Consider the following 20789-nt stretch of genomic DNA (forward strand, 5'->3'; position numbering starts at 1 on the left):
GTACCACTGGTAGGAGAAAATTAGCACAAGTGCTTTAGAGAACAATTTGCCCCCAAATCTAATAAAATTGAAATTGCCCATATATATCCCATGATTCAGCAATTCCAATCGAGATACACACCTGAAACTCTTATACATGTGCACCAGGAGATATAAACAAGGAAATTCATAACCACATTGTTTGTATGGCAGATAAGGGAAATGTCCTTTACCAGGAAAATGGGTAAATAAATTACATATTCACACAAGGAATACAGCAGTGAAAATAATGAAACTTCTAACACAGTAACTACACAGTTACGGCTGAAACTCATGAACATAATGCTAAGCAAAAAAAGCAAGCCTCAGAATTCCATTTACATACAGTTCAGAATTCCATTCATACAGTTTAAAAATATGCAAAACCAAACAATGTACTGTAAAAAGATGCAAATCTATGTGATAAAACCATAAAGAAAAACAAGGGGGTAAAACACATAAAAGGTGGTAAGAAGGAGAGGAGATGTGGAGGGGTGCTTACGGAACTTCAAAGGGTGACAATCTTTTACCGGGTGGTGAGTACGTGGGTATTTGCTGTATTGCTATTCTTATATTTTATACGTATTATCTAAATATTGTTTTCCAGTCACTCAACATTTAGTAAAAATTTTAAAACATTATGGAAGTATGTCTTCAATTGTTTAGAATATTAATATGCCTAAACAGCATATTCACCTCTAACGACAGATACATAAATTTTATTACTTTCCACCAGCTATCACCAGAGTCTACTTATGACTCAGAAAAGTTTATCCTACATCAAACAGCAAGTCACTGTGGTGTCTCTTCATGGGGTTCATTTTATTTATTTCTTATATATAATATTTATAGGCATGAAATACAGCATAATAATAAAGAGAAAAATATTTTAAAGAATTAAGGTGCAATTTGGTCACCTTATCTTTGATAAAGGAGGCAAGAGTATACAATTGAGAAAAGACAGCCTCTTCAGTAAGTGGTGCTGGGAAAACTGGACAGCTACATGTAAAAGAATGACATTAGAACACTTTCTAACACCATACACAAAAATAAACTCAAAATAGATTAAGGACCTAAGTGTAAGGCCAGACACTATAAAACTCTTAGAGGAAAACACAGGAAGAACACTCTGTGACATAAATCACAGCAAGATCCTTTTTGACCCACCTCCTAGAGAAATGGAAATAAAAACAAAAATAAACTAATGGGACCTAATGAAACTTCAAAGCTTTTGCACAGCAAAGGAAACCATAAACAAGACGAAAAGACAACCCTGAGAATCCGAGAAAATATTTGCAAATGAAGCAACTGACAAAGGATTAAGCTCCAAAATACACAAGCAGCTCATGCAGCTCAATATCAAACAAACAAAACAATCCAATCAAAAAATGGGCAGAAGACCTAAATCGACATTTCTCCAAAGAAGATATACAGATTGCCAACAAACATGAAAGGATGCTCAACATCACTAATCATCAGAGAAATGCAAATCAAAACTACAATGAGCTATCACCTCACACTGGTCAGAATGGCCATCATCAAAAAATCTACAAACAATAAATGCTGGAGAGGGTGTGGAGAAAAGGGAACCCTCTTGCACTGTTGGTGGGAATATAAATTGATACAGCCAATATGGAGAACAGTATGGAGGTTCTTTAAAAAACTAAACATAGAACTACCATATGACCCAGCAGTCCCACTACTGGGCATATACCCTGAGAATACCGTAATTCAAAAAGAGTCACATACCACAATGTTCACTGCAGCACTATTCACAATAGCCAGGACATGGAAGCAACCTAAATGTCCATCGACAGATGAATGGATAAGGAAGATGTGGCACATATATACAATGGAATATTACTCAGCCATAAAAAGAAACAAAACTGAGTTATTTGTAGTGAGGTGGATGGACCTAGAGTCTGTCATACAGAGTGAATTAAGTCAGAAAGAGAAAAATACCGTATGCTAACACATATATATGGAATCTAAAAAAAAGAAATGGTTTTGATGAACCTAGGGGCAGGACAGGAATAAAGACAGAGATGTAGAGAATGGGCTTGAGGACACGGGGAGGGGGAAGGGTAAGCTGGGACCAAGTGAGAGAGTAGCACTGACATATATACACTACCAAATGTAAAACAGATAGCTAGTGGGAAGCAGCCGCATAGCACAGGGAGATCAGCTAGGTGTTTTGTGACCACCTAGAGGGGTGGGATAAGGAGGGTGGGAGGGAGACACAAGAGGGAGGGGATATGGGGATATACATATGCATATAGCTGATTCACTTTGTTATACAGCATAAACTAACAACACTGTAAAGCAATTATACTCTGATAAAGATGTTAAAAAAAAAGATGCAGCAAAAAAAAAAGAATTAAGGTGCAAAAGAAGAAGATCTAATGGGATAATACACATTATTTTAATCCATGTGAAATAAAATACCCAATATATTTTGTTGAAAACAGAAAATTATACAGTTAAAATTTTACACTAATTTTTTTTAGTGATCTCTAAAATGCCCACCTGTGCTAAAAATTTAAATCTCGTATTTGCTGTGTCTATTCTAAACTATAAGCAACATGAGGGAAATCCTGAATATCTTATTCACTGTTATGCCTCAGTGACAACATTTACTAAATTAACTGTTTAGAAAAAAAAAAATTAACTGTATAGGAGATTATTTCCAAGACAAAAATTCTACAAGTAACTGTTTTGTGCATAATAAAATTTACAAGAGTAAATTATTTCAACCAACCTGTAATGATACAAGTTTTCCTTCCAGATTTTCTGCCTTTTTCTTCCATTCAGCAACAAGTTGGTTGTGTTTTTCTAGTTCAGCAGAATACATAGCTTTTTCTTCTAAAGAGGAAAAAAAAGTTATATTAGTATTTTGTAATTGTGTGATAAAATTAGAATTTTAAACCACTTGAAATTTTAATAATTCAACAAAAATAGTTCAAATGTCTTAACAAGAAAATTATATATGCCTTAGTGATGACGTTAACTGGAATTAAAGTAATGAGATCACTTTCCTCTGCTTAAATCCTTCTCCACCTTGTCCATCTTGCAAACTTTCCCTCCCTTCAGAACTCTACTCAAATATTTCCTCTTTAGCAAAGCTTTCTCTATGGCCTCAGTACCATACTATTTTGTACACATGTCTACTCTAGTATTATACAGAGCAGACCTAGAGAATTCTTACGTGTAAAATTCAAAATTTCAACCATAGGAGTAACCCTGACATGTACGTATGTACAAATGTAAAGTTTTCTCAGGCACAAAACTGTAACTTCTTTTTTTTTTTTTTTTTTTTTTTTAACTGTAACTTCTTTAACTTCATTAGCCTCACATCCTCTAACCGCCTGCCCCTCACTAGCAGTTCATGCATTGCCAGTAATTACAGAATGTACGAGTTGACAAATGGATGGGTGAATGATCTAAAGGGGGTAAATCTGATGATGGGAGGTAGATGTGAAAAAGCATATTTGGTTATCAGGGTACGTGTGCTCTGGTCACTATTACTATGTGCCTAGAAGAGTACTTTCCACCTGAACTAGAAAAATGCAGTTACCGTCAAGTATAGATGAACAGCTAAGAACAAATTAATCAATACTTCAAAAGAGTAATTACTGATGATTAACTCTCTTTAGTGGATTCAACCTCCAACCAACATCTCAACACCTATCTTTTTTTTTCCTATGTGTGCCTCTCTCTTCCTTTGTATTCCCCTTTATCATGTGATCCTTACTACGTTACCCTCATACTTCCCTCACCTCTCGCCTTAACTAAAGTATCATAATATGACACTAAAATAATTTTTTTAATAATTAGTATATACAGTTTATGTTCTCTACTCTTAACTGTAAGAAAAGTCTAATTTGTTGATGGCTACTTATCTTCTCCCCCTACAAGTGGGTAACCTTTCAAAGATTTCCCTATGCCTAATCTAAAACAGCACTCAAGCCAAAATTCCCAAAACTACAGCTGATCTGTGAACAACACAGGTTTGAACTGCATGGGTCCACCATATGTAGATTTTTTTCAGTAAATATACTGGAAACATTTTTTGGAGATTTGAGACAATTTGAAAAAGCAGATGAACCACATAGACTAGAAATATCAAAAACATTAAGAAAAAGGTTATGTGATGAATGCTTGAAATACATATAGATACTAGTCTATCCTAACATAGGCAGAAGGTGAGTGATAATATAAATTTAACAATATGTTAGTTTTCTTACTGTTTTATAACTTTGCTTCCAAAGAATCACATTACCATAAGGTATGCCTCTCTCTCTTGTAATTGGAGAAACTGCATATCAGCCTATCATCACAAGTAAGCGGTTTTTTAAAAAAATGTAACGTTTCCAGTACTATATTACGAATATGACTATATTACTGTATACCATAAAAATTTTATAACCATTCATTAGTGTAAAGGTTAGGCTATCATAAAGCAATAATATTGCTACTTCTTCATTATCAATCACGAATCATTATACCTAAATATGAATTTCTTTTTCACACATTTCATTTTTGATGTCTAGTGTTAGTAATATGTATAATATCTACAGGGTTTTCTATCATATAAGAGAATACTGATGTAGGTACTAATAGACAATTCATTTTGTAAACAGATGACATAAACTTATAGTATCAATAAATACAGTACAGTGAATGTATTTTCTCTTCCTTATGATTTTCTTAATGACATTTTCTTTTCTCTAGCTTCCTTTATTGTAAGAATACAGTATATAGTACATATAACATACAAAAAAATGTGTCAATTGACTATGTTATTAGCAAGGCTCCTGGTCAACAGTGGGCTATTAGGAGTTAAGTTCGGGGGAACTCAAGTTATGGGTTTTCAACTGCATGGGGGGTAGGCATCCATCCTAACCCATGCATTGTTCAAGGGTCAACCGTACAATAACTCTTCTTCAATGAAAGACTGGTCATACAACTGACCGTGCTGGAAATGCTCCAGGACCATCTGCAGGTTGGAGAGTGACAGAGCATACTGCTTTACTTGTTCCTGAGACATGGAAAGCTGTAGTGCAGTTTCATCCCTTTGCTTCGATGCCACATTCAACTGTTCCTGCAATGACTCTACCTGTAAATTGGCCTGATGGCTTTAAACAAAAAGAATAAAAGTCAAACTGTTTCTATTTAGACACTTTGACAAGATGAAATACCTTCCCTACATTTTACTGCACTAAATCCAAGTTATATTCAAAGTATTTAGATACTTTAACAAGATGAAACCTCTTCCCTATGTTTTTTTTATTGTGGTAAAATACACATAACATTTACCATTTTAACCATTTTTATGTGTACAGTTCAGTGGTAGTAAGTACACTTGCATGGCTGTACAACCATTACGACCACTCATCTCTAGAACTTTTTCATCTTCCCAAGCCGAAACTCCACACCCATTAAACAATAACCCCCTCTCCGCCCAGTAACCACCATTCTACTTTCTGTCTCTATGAATCTGACCTTCCCTACATTTTATTGCATTAAATTCAAGTTAGATTTCAAAGAAACTTGAAGAGTTCCTCTGACCTTCGTCCTCCCTGCGTTTGTTAATTCAATCATCCTTCCTGTGAAGGTGACTTTGAACAAATGGCAGTCATTTTAAACACAGAACTGGGCTAAACAAGGTATGTCAGCTTAAGAAAAATTTAAAAATAGCCTGCAACTTTGTGTTTCGAGGCTAAAACTCTAAGACGTAATTTATCATAAACTTGTAAGTTGTAAGGGATCTTGGAAGTCGTTTTGTCCAGCTCCAACCCAACAAGCAATGGATTCTGATACCCGCCTTGCTTTTGGCACTCACAATCCTAGTGAACTCACAACTTTCCAAAGGTATCCCATCTTTTACTGTCATCTTTCTTTCTGCTTACATTAAATATAATAACCCCTACACCTGTCCCAAATCAGAGATCCCTAAGAGAATTACAGAACATCTATCCAGGCTTATGTCACCGAGGTACTTCCTTAATGTACATTACATACAAAATACTGCAATAGCCTTTCCTGGGTTTTTAATATCCAGTTAAGTTTTTATTCAGAGCAGGCCAATAAAACCCATTAAGAGCAGCTCACTTTGAAGAAATTTTACCCAATAGCACCCTCTTTTGGAAAAGGCAGTAAACTGATAACCAGAGGACTTAACTCTCCCCTCTTATGTCCCTGGACTTTATTCAACTTTGCTGGTTAACAAATCACTCAAAGGGTGATTGTAAGGATGAAATGAACTGTGATGTCATTCAAAAAGTTAATAAATACAACAAGATGTTACTATTGTTAAGGGCTCAAAACACCATAATCTGATTCTGTAGATTTGAGTTACTTATACACCAAATATTTACTGAACATCTATGAAACTATGTGTAAGAATGTATACTGTGGGAAGAGTGTGACATAAATGGCATCATTCCTACCCATGGTGGCCTTACACTTCGTTGGGTGGGAGAAAGTGTAAAACAGCTCAACAATTACAAATACCCCTAAGAAAAATACAAGTGCCCTATGAAAGACTCAAAATATTATGCAGGTTCAAAGGAAAAACATCACACTAGGGATTGATTTTGGATTTGAGGAGTGGGGTGCTAAACAAATAATTCATCATGAAGTGCTATTTGAAGAATAGGTGGGATTAACAGAAAAACAGTGGGCCCAAATCATGACAGTCTAACCTGGTTTTGAAAAAAGGAGAAACAAGACCACAGCCCTACCTTCCGAAGGTTATTCTGCAGTTATTATGAATAGTAAACAAAAATAGGCAGAGATTAGAAACTATTTCAATTAGAGAAAATAAGGGCCTGAAAATTGAAAGGAAAGATGATCAATCTTATAGACTAAGGATGTTTTGCTATTTCTGCCAATGTGAAACACATACACAAATGTTCACTCACTGTTTTGATTCTCATTTTAAACAAGTTCTTCTGAGTCTGAAGGTACAATAATACATCCTACAAAGGGGGTAAGGAGTTCACCCTCAGAAATACTATCTCTACTGGCCTATAATCTCTTTGCAAAAATAATATCTACTATATCCTTATATTTCCCTCAGCACCATACAGTAAAAAGTAAAAAGATAAAAAGATGCACATACAACTAATGGGAAGATAAATGGACATGATTTTTTGGGAAGATTATTTGGCAGTACATTTCAAACGTTTTAAAAACAGCCTTTCAATCAGAATTTCCATTTCTCAAAATTTACACTAAGGAAATAATCTGTCATCAACACAAAAATACCTATTTTGGGTTATCAAAACAGCACTCTTGGGCTTCCCCGGTGGCGCAGTGCTTAAGAATCTGCTTGACAATGCAGGGGACACAGGTTTGAGCCCTGGTCCAGGAGGATCCCACATGCCACGGAGCAACTAAGCCCGTGCGCTACAACTACTGAGCCTGCGCTCTAGAGCCCACGAGCCACAGCTACTGAGCACGCGTACCACAACTACTGAAGCCCGCGTGCCTAGAGCCCGTGCTCTACAACAAGAGAAGCCACCGCAGTGAGAAGCCTGTGCACCACAACGAAGAGTAGCCCCCGCTCGCCACAACTAGAGAAAGCCCGCTCTCAGCAACGAAGACCCAATGCAGCCAAAAATAAAACAAACTTATATAAAAAACAAAACAGCACTCTTAGTAATTCTGAAAAGTTCAAACACTCTAAATGTCTAATAATAAATGAGTGGGTTAAAGAAATTATGGCAAATCCAAATAATGGTATACTATGCAGCCACAAATGATATTGCAGGAACATATGGCTTAATGTGTACTCATATTCATATTATTAACTGATAGAAGCAGGTTACAAAACAGTATAAATAGTATGATCTCAATTTTGCTTTAAGAAAATAATATGTAATATATACACACATATACAGAAGCATACAAACGCACAAAAAAAGATTATCTCTGGATGAGAGAGTCTGTGGCTTTATGTTCTTTTGGTTTATGTGAGTTTCCTGAAGTGGAAAATATGTTTTTGTAATAAGAAAAAAAACAACAACACATTTTATTGAGAGAAATAAAATTTAAAAATATATAAGCAGGGACCTGGTCACTCAAAAGTTCTAACAAGCCAAGAGTTAATTCACATTGACCTAGGCCTTTCCCTTGCTACTTCCTTTACTCTCTCCTTTATAATATCCAAACTTTGTTCAACCTTATATCACTTGATTAAAAATTAAATCACATAAATTAAATTAGTTCTTGGGGAACCTGGCAACGCTAATTAAATCAGTAAGAATTTAAGTCTAGCCTCCTAAAATGATGAGAAGCAATTATCTAGGATAACAATTAAGATCTGGAGGAACCTCAGTTTGAATGCCAGATCTGGATAAGGGTTACAAACCCAAGTGTGAAACCTACATGTGCACTTTGTGTGCCTGACCTTGGGAAGGTTATTAAACCTCTTTACCCTTAGTTTCTTAGTCTATAAAATGGAGATAATGAATTTTGTGAGAATAAAATAAGGTAGCATATGAAAAATTCTGAGTCTGACACTCAGGAAGTATATAATTAATGCTAATACTAAAAAGAAAAAAAAAAGAAAAAAGAAAAAGTTACCTTGCATTTTCCATTGCATTAGAGGATGAAACTAGCTTTTCCTCCAGTACTGTTACTTTCTTTCTTAGCTTAGCCTCTCTATCTTCTGCAGCCAAAACTTCACGGGTGTAAGAATCTTCTGATTCTAAAAGATGGTTACGCAATCTCTCTAGCTCCTGGTTTAAGCGTAATTCTTTGTCACGTAAATGTTGAACCTAGGTAGAGGATATTTCTTTTATTTTTCTTCCATAAAATGCTCCCCCTTTCCCCTCCTACAAGCCACTCTGTTATCAAGTCTTTCCCCATTATTGAAGTGTATTAATTGTATATTAATTTCTCATACTCCAAGATATATTTATGCTAAGAAAAAAGGCTCCTGAAATCATCTTAAATATTCATTTGGAAGGTTTACTTTGTAAGATCTCATTCCCTGTGGCTATAATAATTGTACAAAGTACTAGGCTTTTTGTGACAGGCCACTTTTTCAGTAAATCTCATTTTTTTCATACTTTGTGGGTAGGAAATTTTTCTTATATCCAAGATATGCCATCTTTTTCTTTTCTTGAGGTATAATTTAATTTCAGGTATAAAACATAATGATTAGATCATGGTTTTTGCTTGAAAACTGAAACAGGACGTACTTTGGGAGATCAAAATCCTACTAAAGCGCATCAGAGTAAGACTAAGAAAAAAATCACCTAAGAGAAATTCATTTTAATTGATAATCTTTATAGTTTTCTTATTTAAGAGTTATTAGACTTAAGTGTTTGAATCACTATTTCTTTAAAGTGAAAGTATACCTCATTCTGTACAGCAGTGTTTTCCATTTGTTTCTGTTTCAGGGCCAACATGACTTGATCTCTCTCCTGCTGAAAGATAACTGTCTTCTCCTGCATTGACTTAACTGCATTTAAAAGTTGATTTAACTCCCCAGTCTTGCCCTTTTGGAAAGAAATAACTTTAGCTTTAAAGAAAGACACATTTAAAAAAAGACATTTCTTCATTAAATAATTTAAAAATTCAGTTAACTATGTCAAGGTCATCCAAAACAAGGAAAGTCTGAGAAACCGTCACAGTCTAAAGGAGCCTAAAGAGACAATGACAACTAACTATAATGTATCCTGGATGGGACCATGGAACAAGAAAAGGACATCTGCTAAAAAATTAAGATAATTCAAAGAAACTATTAATGTATCTATAAAGGTTCATTAGTTGTTGCCAATGTACCATAGTAACATAGATGTTAAAAGGGAAACAGGGTGTGAGGTATATGGGAATGCTGTACTATCTTTCCAGCTTTTCTAATAATCTGAAAGTATTCTTAAAGGAAAAGTTTATTTAAAATGCTTTAAGAAGAACTCAAAAGACACAATCTCTTCAAACTTACCCTACACAACAAAGCATACACAAACCCCCAGATCACCCAAAAGTAAGAGAGAGAGAGAGAGAGAGAGGGAGAGAGGGAGAGAGGGAGAGAGGGAGAGGGAGGGGGAGGGGGGGAGAGAGGGAGGGAGGGAGGGAGAGAGAGAGAGAGAGAGAATGAGAGAGAGAGAGAGAGTGTGTGTGTGTGTGTGTGTGTCTATTCATCAGGCATATGCAACTGTTGTTAGGGAAAGTAACAGTGTGGAGTTGCTGTCACAGGAGAAAAAGGAAAGTCATTTCACATGCACAGCCTATTTTAAAAGAACATTTTGGCAACAATTTAACAAAGCAACTCTGGAATGTTATCTTTCTAAGACTGTTAGGAAAATTTATTCCTGAATGCCTTCCATGCAAGAACAATATATTAAAGCCGGCAGGAAAAAAAGATAACCTTTCATTGCAGAAGTAGGGCCATGAATTTAAGATGACAGCTAGAATTCTAAAAAGCACAAAAAAGTGTCTGACTGTTTACAGCCAATTCTTTTCTGTGTTTGAGAAGTGCATATCGTCTGAATCTATTTATAGATTGGTATCATTTTTACATTTTCATGTAAACTTTCCATTTCTTTAAGAATATATAACACGTCCCCCAGGACAAATCATTGAAACCAAAACATAAAACCATCTGTTCCTTTTATCTCAACACCCCCTCCTGGAAAAGAAGGCCAATATCATCCAAACAGTTTTTCAGTTAAACATTTTTTTCATATCAGAGAAATGCTTGACAAATAAAGAGCTGAAGATCTCCTGTTGAGAACACTCCTGTCTCCCTAAAGAAAAATGCTGTTATATTCAAAATAAAGGTATTCTTCAATTATATAGAATATTATAAGAAATCAATTAGTTTATGCCAATTACCCTCAAGTAATACAATACTTAAGTACAACTTAACTAACTTAGGAAAGCTTCCTGAAAGGTAGGTGAGCCTTAATTAAATCTGCACACTTTGGATCTATAAATGTCAATGAAATAGAATTAGACTGTACAAGATGCTAAAACTACAATAGGAAAAAACATATAAAAAGAATACTTTATTGTCCTCCTCTCCTCCATTGTACTCTTACAAGCCCTAAGATGCTACACCCAATTTTGGCTAGTGAGCAATAGAAAGCTTCTACCCTCTACCAGTCTTTTTCATACTGAATATATATCAGTACCATAAGAAGCTAAGAAGCTATTCCTGAAAGGAGGAGCACAACTCAATACATCAGTGTACCTATTTAATCAGATGACAAAGAAGGGGAAAATGAGGCAAGACTTTTCTTATCAAGCGAAAACTACATCAAGCATTCACAAACTTTAATCCGAGACTTTTAAAATAGAATTTAATTGGCAAAAGAAGTTAAATCATTTTGTAACTCGTGCCCCGCAGCATGTAAACACTCAAGAAGCAGTTGTTGGGGCTTCCCTGGTGGCGCAGTGGTTGAGAGTCCGCCTGCCGATGCAGGGGACACAGGTTCATGCCCTGGTCTGGGAAGATCCCACATGCCGCGGAGCGGCTGGGCCCGTGAGCCATGGCCGCTGAGCCTGTGCGTCCGGAGTCTGTGCTCCGCAGCGGGAGAGGCCCCAACAGTGAGAGGCCCGCATACCACAAAAAAAAAAAAAGAAAAGAAAAGAAGCAGTTGTTTAATATTCCATTGTTCTGCCTCATTTCTTTGCTAAATTTCCACCACTAAAAGTATAGAAATAAGAGTAAAAAGGCACTACATCAAAAGAGCCCATAGCTTTGATCACAGCATGATGTACTGGGTCTTCAAAACATTCTTATCAAAATCAAATATCAACTGAATGTAAACATTTAAATATATCAAAACTACTGACACTTTTAACCAATACAACCTTCCTTTTTATGGGTGAATAAACAAACCAATAAAGTCAAAACACACCCAAAGTCACACAATGACACAACTGGGATTAGAATATTTATTGAGTCTACTTATGTGAAAAGTACTATTCATAGCTAACGCTTTTCAAATACCAGGCTGTGAATGATTCATAAAAATCAATTTAATGGGTCACCCAGCACTTCTTTCTTTTAAGAGAGCATCACATGTAGTAAGGGTAATTTCTGATTCCTGAAACTTTTGTTTCAGTTTTACACACACACACACACACACACAAGTGCTTATTGTGTCACAATGTACAATGTATTTCGTACTTCAGATCATTGTCAAAGATGTAGCATGTATTTCACAGAGCTCCCCTTTATATATAAGAACCTCTAAAACCAGCAGTTACTGAAATATGCCTAAAATGTGATTAAACTGCAGTAACCTCAGAGTTCTTATATCACATTTCTATTTTCTAAAGAAAAACATTAACTGCTTCTAAACTTTTTCTACTTAGACTGTAAAAAAATTAATCTAGAACTAAAAATATTTGGAAATATCTAGTAATTTGGGGGAGAAACTTGCAGATGCCTCTGAGGAAAATTTATTTTGAATGAATCACAATACCTTGAAATAAATATTTCTAAATGAACAAATGCATCTTCCCCTTCAAAGAACATCAATAAAGTAGCACACTAAAAAATCTCCTCCACCCCAAACTTCCCTCCACAACACGCCATCCAGAACATACCTGCTCTTTTTCTTTCAGTAGATGCTCAAAAGCCAGAGCCTTCTCCTTCAATGAATGGCATTCAAACTCTTTTTCTCGAAGCATCATAGAAAACTTCGTATTAGTCTCCTGTAATGCTTGATATTCTGTTTCCTTTCCCCTGGATGTTTCTATTATTTTTTCATTTTCCCCCTTTAGTTTACAAATGTCCATTTCTAAGATTAATGTTCTCTCCTTCAGGTTTGTTACTGCCTGCCTCAAAAGTTCATTTTCATTCACCTTGTTAGTGAAATTTTCATTCAAAGCAAGTAACTGATCACTTTTGGCTTTGATTAAGAGGTCTTTTTCCTTAAGCGACTTTTGTAAGGTATCTTGTTTCTCCTTGAGCTGCTTAATTTCTGAATCAGTTTGTTCGTGTTCTTTTCTTTCTAGCTCTGAGGAAGCAGCAATCGAATCAGACAATCTGTGATTATTTTCCTGGAGAGTTCTAATTGTTGCATCTTTTTCCTGCAGTGATTTTCTTAGCTCTTCTATTTCTTGTTTAGAAGACTCACTCAATACATCAGACTTAATTGTTCTAAGAGACTCTGCTGACTGGGAAGTAAGCGACGATCCAGAAGAGAGCTGAGGTGAAATAATATCAAGTTTTCCTAAAAGAAGATCCTTGGTATTGCAAAGCTGCCCTATGCTGTGCTGAACTTGTGCTAATTCCTGCCCAAAATTTTTGAGTTTGGTTTCATTCTGCTCATAACTTTGGATGAGGCCAGTATAGTTCACTTGCAATTTAGAGTTGTTATCACTGTCAACCAGAACTTGTGCCTGAAGCTGATGAAGCTCCTCCTGGAGCTGGGCTGACTCGTGTTGCATATTTTGTACTGTAGTCATTACCTGCTGTTTCCACTCTTCCATCTTCTTTACCTGTTGTTTTAACTTATCGCGTTCCTGTAGAAGCTCCTCGAACTGATTACTATTAACACCTCCAACCTCATTTTCAGTGTTGGATGTTTGTAAAACTGTCAATAAGGTCTGACATTTCTGACTTAATGCATCTATTTCAATGTCTTTTTCTCGAATGATACGTGATAAATTCTGAATAGTTTCTCTAAACATATCTTGGCCACTACTTTCAAACCTCGTGGACAATTTTTTATTTTCATCTTGCAGCTTATTGAGAGCTGTTTCTTTTGCAGCAACTATATCCATCATCTTGTGATATTCTGTTTTTAGATGGCTATTCTCCCTAGTCTTCTCACTCAAAACAGCTAGTACCTGTTCTCGTTCCATAGCATAGGCCTGCAGCTGCTGTTGAAGGTAAACAACATCCTGGGGGTAGGAAGCTGTAGTAATTCGAGCATGAAGAGCTTGTATCTCCAAATCTTTCTGCTGGATAATCTGAGTTAGTTTACCAACCTCATCTCTGGAAAGCTGATCAATCTGTTTAGTTAGAGATATATTCTTTTCATTTAGAAGCTTAATCTCCAATTCTCGTTCTTTTATTCCTTTTACTAATCTTTCGGTTTCAGCTTTAGATAAATCATGCTTTTCACTTCCATTTTCTATATTAAGGCCCTGAACTTTTGTTTCTTGAAAAATAACAGAATTCTCTGTTTGAACGTCCTGTCTTTCTTCCTGCAACTGGGTTTTGATTTGTTCAATTGTTTTTTGCAAATTCTTAATTTCCTCATCTTTCTCTAAAAAGAGCTGGGTGTGTGTGGCGTTCATTTGCTCATGCTGGTATCTAAACTCATCCATTTCCTTCTTCTGCTCCTGTAAAGACTGAAGCAGCTGTATTTTACTCTGGTTTTGATCTTCAATTACCTTTTGATGATGTTTTATTTCCTCTTTAAGATTATCCTTTAATATATTCAGCTGATTCACCTCAGATTCTAGTTCTGTAATACTATCAACGGTTTTAGGCTCAGCCACAGGTGCAGCTCGACTCTGCTGTTCCCTGAGTCGTTCCAACTCTTCTTTCAGATGATTGTTTTCTTCTTTCATGGATCCAAGACTTCTGTCTTTTTCCTCTATGGTTTGCCTTAAAATTTCATTTTTTCTTAAGGCCTGAGTATATTTATCTAATTCCTCCTGAAGCTCTGAACTTCTTTCTTTAAGTTTTTCAATAAAAATTTCGTTCTCATTTACAAGTTGGGTCAATTGCTTCTGCTCTTCTAAGCTAGATGACAAAATTTTCTTCGTTTCCTTATGATCAGTATCCATCTGCTTGATATTCTTTCTGAGTTCTGCTATTTCAAAGTCTTTCTCTTGACTGAGTTTAATTAAACACTCATGGTCCAGCTGTAAAGCAGAGATACTCAAATTACGTGCATTGGACAGTTCTTCCATGGTTTGCTCATACTTGTTTGCTTCTTCCAACAGCCTCTTTTGAGCCCGACACAATTCTCCTTCTAACTGTTCCTTCTCGATTTTTAGAGCCTCCACAATAGCGTTTTTTTCCTGAGAAATCTGATTGTTACCAGCAATAGACTCTTCCAACTGATGTCTTACATTTTCACATGCTAAATTCAACTTTTCATTTTCCATTTTGAGATCAAAAGCAACTTTCTTTAAATTTTCATTGAGCTGTTCTATTTCTGAAAGATTTTGCCTTAAGTTTCTCACTTCGGCTTCCCTTTCGTTAAGTAAGTCATCCTTAAAATTACTGTTAGAGTCTCGATTAAGAGACTGCATTATTAACTCATCCCTGACTCTAGAGAGCTCCTCCTCCTTTTGTTTAATATGTTCCTGAAGTTCAAAGTTCTCCTTCTGGATGTTTAAATTTTTTGTGTGCAATTTATTTAGCTGATCTACTAAATCTGCTACTTTATCCTCAAGCTTCTGCTTGGTTAAATGTAAATCACTTAGTACCAGTTCACTCTGAATTAACTTTTCTTTCTGCACGTCTAACTCTTTAGTAATGTTCATTTTATCATTTTCAAGTTGATGAACTCTCTTTTTTTCATCATTTAGATCTTTTTTCAGTTTACTGATGACATTATCTCCCTCGTTTTCTTGTTTTGATAGCTGATCTTTGATCAAAATCATGTGCTGAAAGAAAAATTAATTTGCATGAACTTTAAAACATTCTCTCATTTTAGTACCTAAAGGAAACTTTATAAAATGTCACACATAATACAAGAATAATCCTCAGACATTTCTAATCCTTCTAATTTTGTTGGGAACTTTTTAAAAATTCCCAACAAAATTATTTACTAATTATCTTACAGCAAATCTATTTAATTGTTTTAGAGATTAGAACTTAAAAGCAAATAAACACTGAAGCAGGGAGACAACAAGCTACAGCCCATGGGCCAAATAACACCTGCACCTGTTTTTGTAAGTAAATTCTTACTGGAACAGAGCCAGGCTCGTTCGTTTACATATGACAACAGCAGAGCTGAGTAGCTGCAACTGCAACTACATGGCCTGCAAAGCCAAAGATATTTACTATCTAACACTTTACAAAAAAACTTTGCCAACCTCTACAACTTGAGCATCAATTAACTAAAATATTGATTAAATCACCGAAATTAAATCACACCAGTTTTGCTTATTAATCCAGTGTTCAGTCTACTGAGTACAACATGCTGCTGCACTGTCTTTAATATATCATAAAACAGGGCTTCCCTGGTGGCGCAGTGGTTGAGAATCCGCCTCCCAATGCAGGGGACACAGGTTCGAGCCCTGGTCCGGGAAGATCCCACATGCCGCAGAGCAACTAAGCCTGTGCACCACAACTACTGAGCCCGCGCACCACAACTACTGAAGCCTGTGCACCTAGAGCCCGTGTTCCGCAACAAGAGAAGCCACCACAATGAGAAGCCTGCTCGCTGCAACTAGAGAAAGCCTGTGGGCAGCAATGAAGACACAACGCAGCCAAAAATAAAATAAATAAAATAAATTTAAATATATATATATATCATAAAATATAATTTAATATATTGTTACCTTTGTAGCCTCTTGGTTCTGTTTATCCAATTCTTCTAACTCAGCTATTAGTATTTCCTTTTCAGTAATGCTCTGATTGAGTTCTTGTTCCTTTGCCTCCAAATTACGTCTTAAATCACATAATTCTGAATCCAAATCCATGTCCCTTGCAGCTGTACTTTTAATTACTTCATATTCATTGTTCAATTTTGAAAGTGATATTTGCAGTTCTTCCTTAAATGAAAAAAGGGGAAAAAAACAACACATACTATCAATTGGAAGAAGAGACACCAAAAGTTTAAAAATATACATATATAAGCAAAACTTGGGAATGTATTTTTAGATGCTCTGTGTTGGAAACATTATTGAATAATACCTCAGCAATAATACATAAAATTGAACAAGCCACAGCCTTCATTCATGTACAATTTTATTTGCAGCTTCAAGTAAAACATTTCTATAGTCCTAGACAAGATGCAACAACTGTAAGTCTGTCCTCTAGCTCCAACTTCTTTACACAAAAACTTTCCCATTTGAGAGCCTTCCCACTCCCACTCCCACTGCTGCTTCCCTTCCATCTCCTCCTTCCCCCACACAACACACATAATTTTCAAAACATCCCGAGCCTTCCAGCTCCCTTCACTTCCATCCCTAACATCACCACCAACAGCCCCAGGCAAAAATGTAAGCTATCCATATTCATTTGCTCTGAAGTTTGTCCTCTCTAATTAGAAAATAAAAGGCTTCTTCTCCCTCATAAAAGTAATTTCCCTTATAACTGGCTTGTCAGAACATGAAACCTTTTCTTGACCCGAGAAAGAACCCTCCTTTCCTTCCTTTACCTTCAAACCTAAGCACAGACTAGGTTCCCCTCTCTCAGACCTAACATTCCTAAAGATACACCTGTATGTGATTTTTTAAAGCACATTCTATGTTCTGTTCTATTTGTATTTAATGCTTTTCCTCCAAAATCCCAGACATGGGACAGTTCTCTATGCTTCAACATTATTTCAACCTCTATCACTATGATGGTTGTGATAAACCCTCTATCACTGTAAAGACATCTTTCATTGACAGAGATTTTTTGGACTCACAGGCTCAGCGGCCATGGCCCACAGGCCCAGCCGCTCTGCGGCATGTGGGATCTTCCCAGACCAGGGCACGAACCCGTGTCCCCCGCATCGGCAGGCGGACTCCCAACCAGTGCGCCACCAGGGAAGCCCGACAGAGATTTTTAAAAGCAAACTTCTATGGAATCTACTTTAAAGTAAATAAGAATCTCAAATTTTCATAAGTAGTCTAATATATACCTTACAAAAGAGACCAATGAAAACTATATTAGAACATCTGCCTTACAATTCTCATTCTCTTCCAATTCAAAAGTTTATTCTGAACCGCAAACGAAAGATGGAAATATCATTCTCTTATGCCTTTCTAGAGTTATCTGTTCAAGTAAGAGAACCACAGGGACTTCCCTGGTGACGCAGTGGTTAAGACTCCTCGCTCCCAATGCCAGGGGCCCAGGTTCGATCCCTGGTCAGGAAACTAGATCCCACATGCATGCCGCAACTAAGAGTTCACATGCTACAACTAAGGAGCCCGCCTGCCGCAACTAAGACCTGGCACAACCAAATAAATAAATAAATAAATAAATATTTTTAAAAAATTAAAAAAAAAAAAGAGAACCACAAAAGGGACTTCCCTGGTGGTCCAGTGGTTAAGACTGCGCTCCCTCTGCAGGCGGTGCAAGTTCCATCCCTGCTCAGGGAACTAAGATCCCACATGCCGTGAGCGTGGCCAAAAATAAACAAATAAATAAATAAAATAAAATTCTAAGAAGAGAACCACAAAATTTTTTGTCATGTGGATCTTAAGAATACACATGACCAGGACTTCCCTGGTGGCGCAGTGGTTAAGAATCTGCCTGCCGATACAGGGGACACGGGTTCAATCCCTGATCCGGGAAGATCCCACATGCCATGGAGCAACTAAGCCTGTGCACCACAACTACTGAGCCTGTGCTCTTGAGCCCACAAGCCACAACTACTGAGCGCAAGAGTCACAACTACTGAAGCCTGAGCACCTACAGCCCATGCTCCGCAACAAGAGAAGCCACCGCAACGAGAAGCCCGTGCACGGCAACCAAGAGTAGCCCCCGCTCGCCACAACTAGAGAAAGCCCGTGCACGGAAACAAAGACCCAACGCAGGCAAATAAATAAATAAATAAATAAAATAAAATATTAAAAAAAAAAAAGAATGCACATGACCTTGCAGGTATTTTTGGCATTCTTAACCAGTGAGCAGACCCATAGCAGACACAATTCAAGCAAGACTTGCAATGGATTACCTAACATCAAAAGAAAGGAGAAACAGCTAATCGGGAATAGCTACAGAATCCAAAATTATCATGAGGAGGTTACAGGCCCTATCAGAATACATGCAGAGATTTCCAAACTACAAAATACACTTAGACCAGTTAGAGAAAGGAATAACTGAATAAGCAGAATGCAGTCGAAGCAGAAAAGAACAGAGGAAACATATAGTAATTTAAAAATGACTGGGAGACACTACTGGCATTTAGTGGGTAGAAAAAGTGGGGCAAGGAACCTACAATGCAGAGGACACAACTAAGAATTCTCCCACCTGAATGCCAATAGTGCCCCTTTGAGAAACACTGCCTCTATACTAATGTGCAAGGATACTGAAAATATAATATTAAGGTATGTATGAACAGTATATATAGTATGCTAATATTTGTATTTTTTAAAGATATTTATATATATAAAATCATATATGCATAGATATAGTCTGGAAAGATACACAAGAAACTGGTTAAGCAAGAACACGTCTGAGGAAGAGACCAACCAACAGAAGTGTGAAGGATACTATATTTGTACTGTCTGAAGTTTTTCAGGATGCATTACTGAATATATACATCAGGAAATATGTGTTACTTTTTTAAAAATTAAGATTTTAAATTGAGTTGAGACACTGGCCTGTAATAATAATAAATAACACCAGCTTACAACTGTTCTATATTTAAGAAGCTGCCTTAACCAAGGACTTACCCCCTAAATGGTACAAACATAAAAATACCTTTCCCCATTTCCAACATTGCATTACAGAATCTTATTCCATCCTTGCTACTAGTATACATATTTCTACCAGTGAGAATGTCCCTCTTTACCTCTCACCATTAAGAAATTCCTGTCCATTACACCAGACATATTCTGGGGCATATAAGTAGTGCATAGTTACTACAGTATGCCACTCCAGACTCCCGACCCACCTGTGTATGTTGCTGCTGATAGGACCTCATCTGAAACCAAAACAGAGCTATTACCTATCTTTTCTGCTCATATCTGTATGCCTACTGGCTTATCTTTAAACGTAAACTCTGCCCAGCCTCTCATACTCTGAACCTTGCCCAAGTACTTCAACCTGGCCTGACCAGCATCAATGAGATCAGCTTTATCCTCAGGACTCTCAAGAAATAAATATTCCATTTTGATATAAACTGGCCCTTAGCTATGACCTACAATTTTAATTCTGCCTCCATATTTATTGTACCCACCTTTTCTTGATTCAGTAATGAATTCTCTTTTTCTAAAACTTGGACATGCGTTTTAAGTTTCAGATTGTCTTCAGCAAGATTGTTATCCTATAAAAATGTTAAAACACTGTGTTTTCAAATAACAAGAAATTTAAAGTTTACAAAAAAGCAGGCAAGCTATACAATTGTGCATTTCTACTCTTCAGTGATATATAAAAATTATAAGCATAAAACACTGGACCATCTAAAAACAATCATTTTATAGACATTCTTAAAGAGGATTTATTATATTTGAAAAAATATGTAAATATATTTACAAAATAACTTGTAATCATTTAAAAAATAAAAAAAGAAACTCCTTGAATTCTTTAAGGGAAATCAAAATGCATTCCTCACTTTGGTAGAGGATCTGCTTCCACTGTCTACACATACGTATCATTTGTCAAATTAACCTTCAAAGAAATATACTTGCATTTTTCAATTATGTACTTTTAAAATTATATCAATTTATGATGCAAAAAGATTCTGTTACTAATCAGCAAACATAAAATTACTAAGATGAAAGTTCCTTGGATAAGTTCACATGAATTGTAAAAAACACAAAATAAGTAATTATAAATAACCAAAATCCTTTTTCTTGGTAAACTGAAGACAAAAGCTTTCTCTCTTAAAAATTAGTTTACCTGGTTTAAATTACTCAGTCTCTTTATTTCATTTTCAGCATCTGTAAAAACAACAATGGAT

At 36.2% G+C, this 20789-nt stretch overlaps 1 protein-coding gene across 7 annotated transcripts in view; it reads right to left on the minus strand.

Moving 5' to 3' along the window:
* TRIP11 (thyroid hormone receptor interactor 11) overlaps positions 1–20789 on the minus strand; it is a 66212-nt gene that overhangs the window by 22857 nt on the left and 22566 nt on the right. For all 7 annotated transcript variants that reach the window (XM_027120367.1, XM_027120369.1, XM_027120365.1 and 4 more), the window contains 8 exons: positions 20729–20769; positions 20067–20153; positions 16513–16725; positions 12589–15612; positions 9387–9527; positions 8608–8801; positions 4990–5153; positions 2777–2880 (listed from right to left, as the gene is read on the minus strand). In XM_027120367.1, coding sequence (XP_026976168.1) covers positions 2777–2880; positions 4990–5153; positions 8608–8801; positions 9387–9527; positions 12589–15612; positions 16513–16725; positions 20067–20153; positions 20729–20769 — 3968 coding nt within the window. The remainder of the gene's footprint in view (positions 1–2776; positions 2881–4989; positions 5154–8607; positions 8802–9386; positions 9528–12588; positions 15613–16512; positions 16726–20066; positions 20154–20728; positions 20770–20789) is intronic.

The sequence above is a fragment of the Aethalodelphis obliquidens genome, unplaced genomic scaffold (assembly GCF_003676395.1).
Source record: "Aethalodelphis obliquidens isolate GAN/ISIS:26980383/991018 unplaced genomic scaffold, ASM367639v1 scaffold21, whole genome shotgun sequence".
NCBI lineage: Eukaryota > Metazoa > Chordata > Mammalia > Artiodactyla > Delphinidae > Aethalodelphis > Aethalodelphis obliquidens.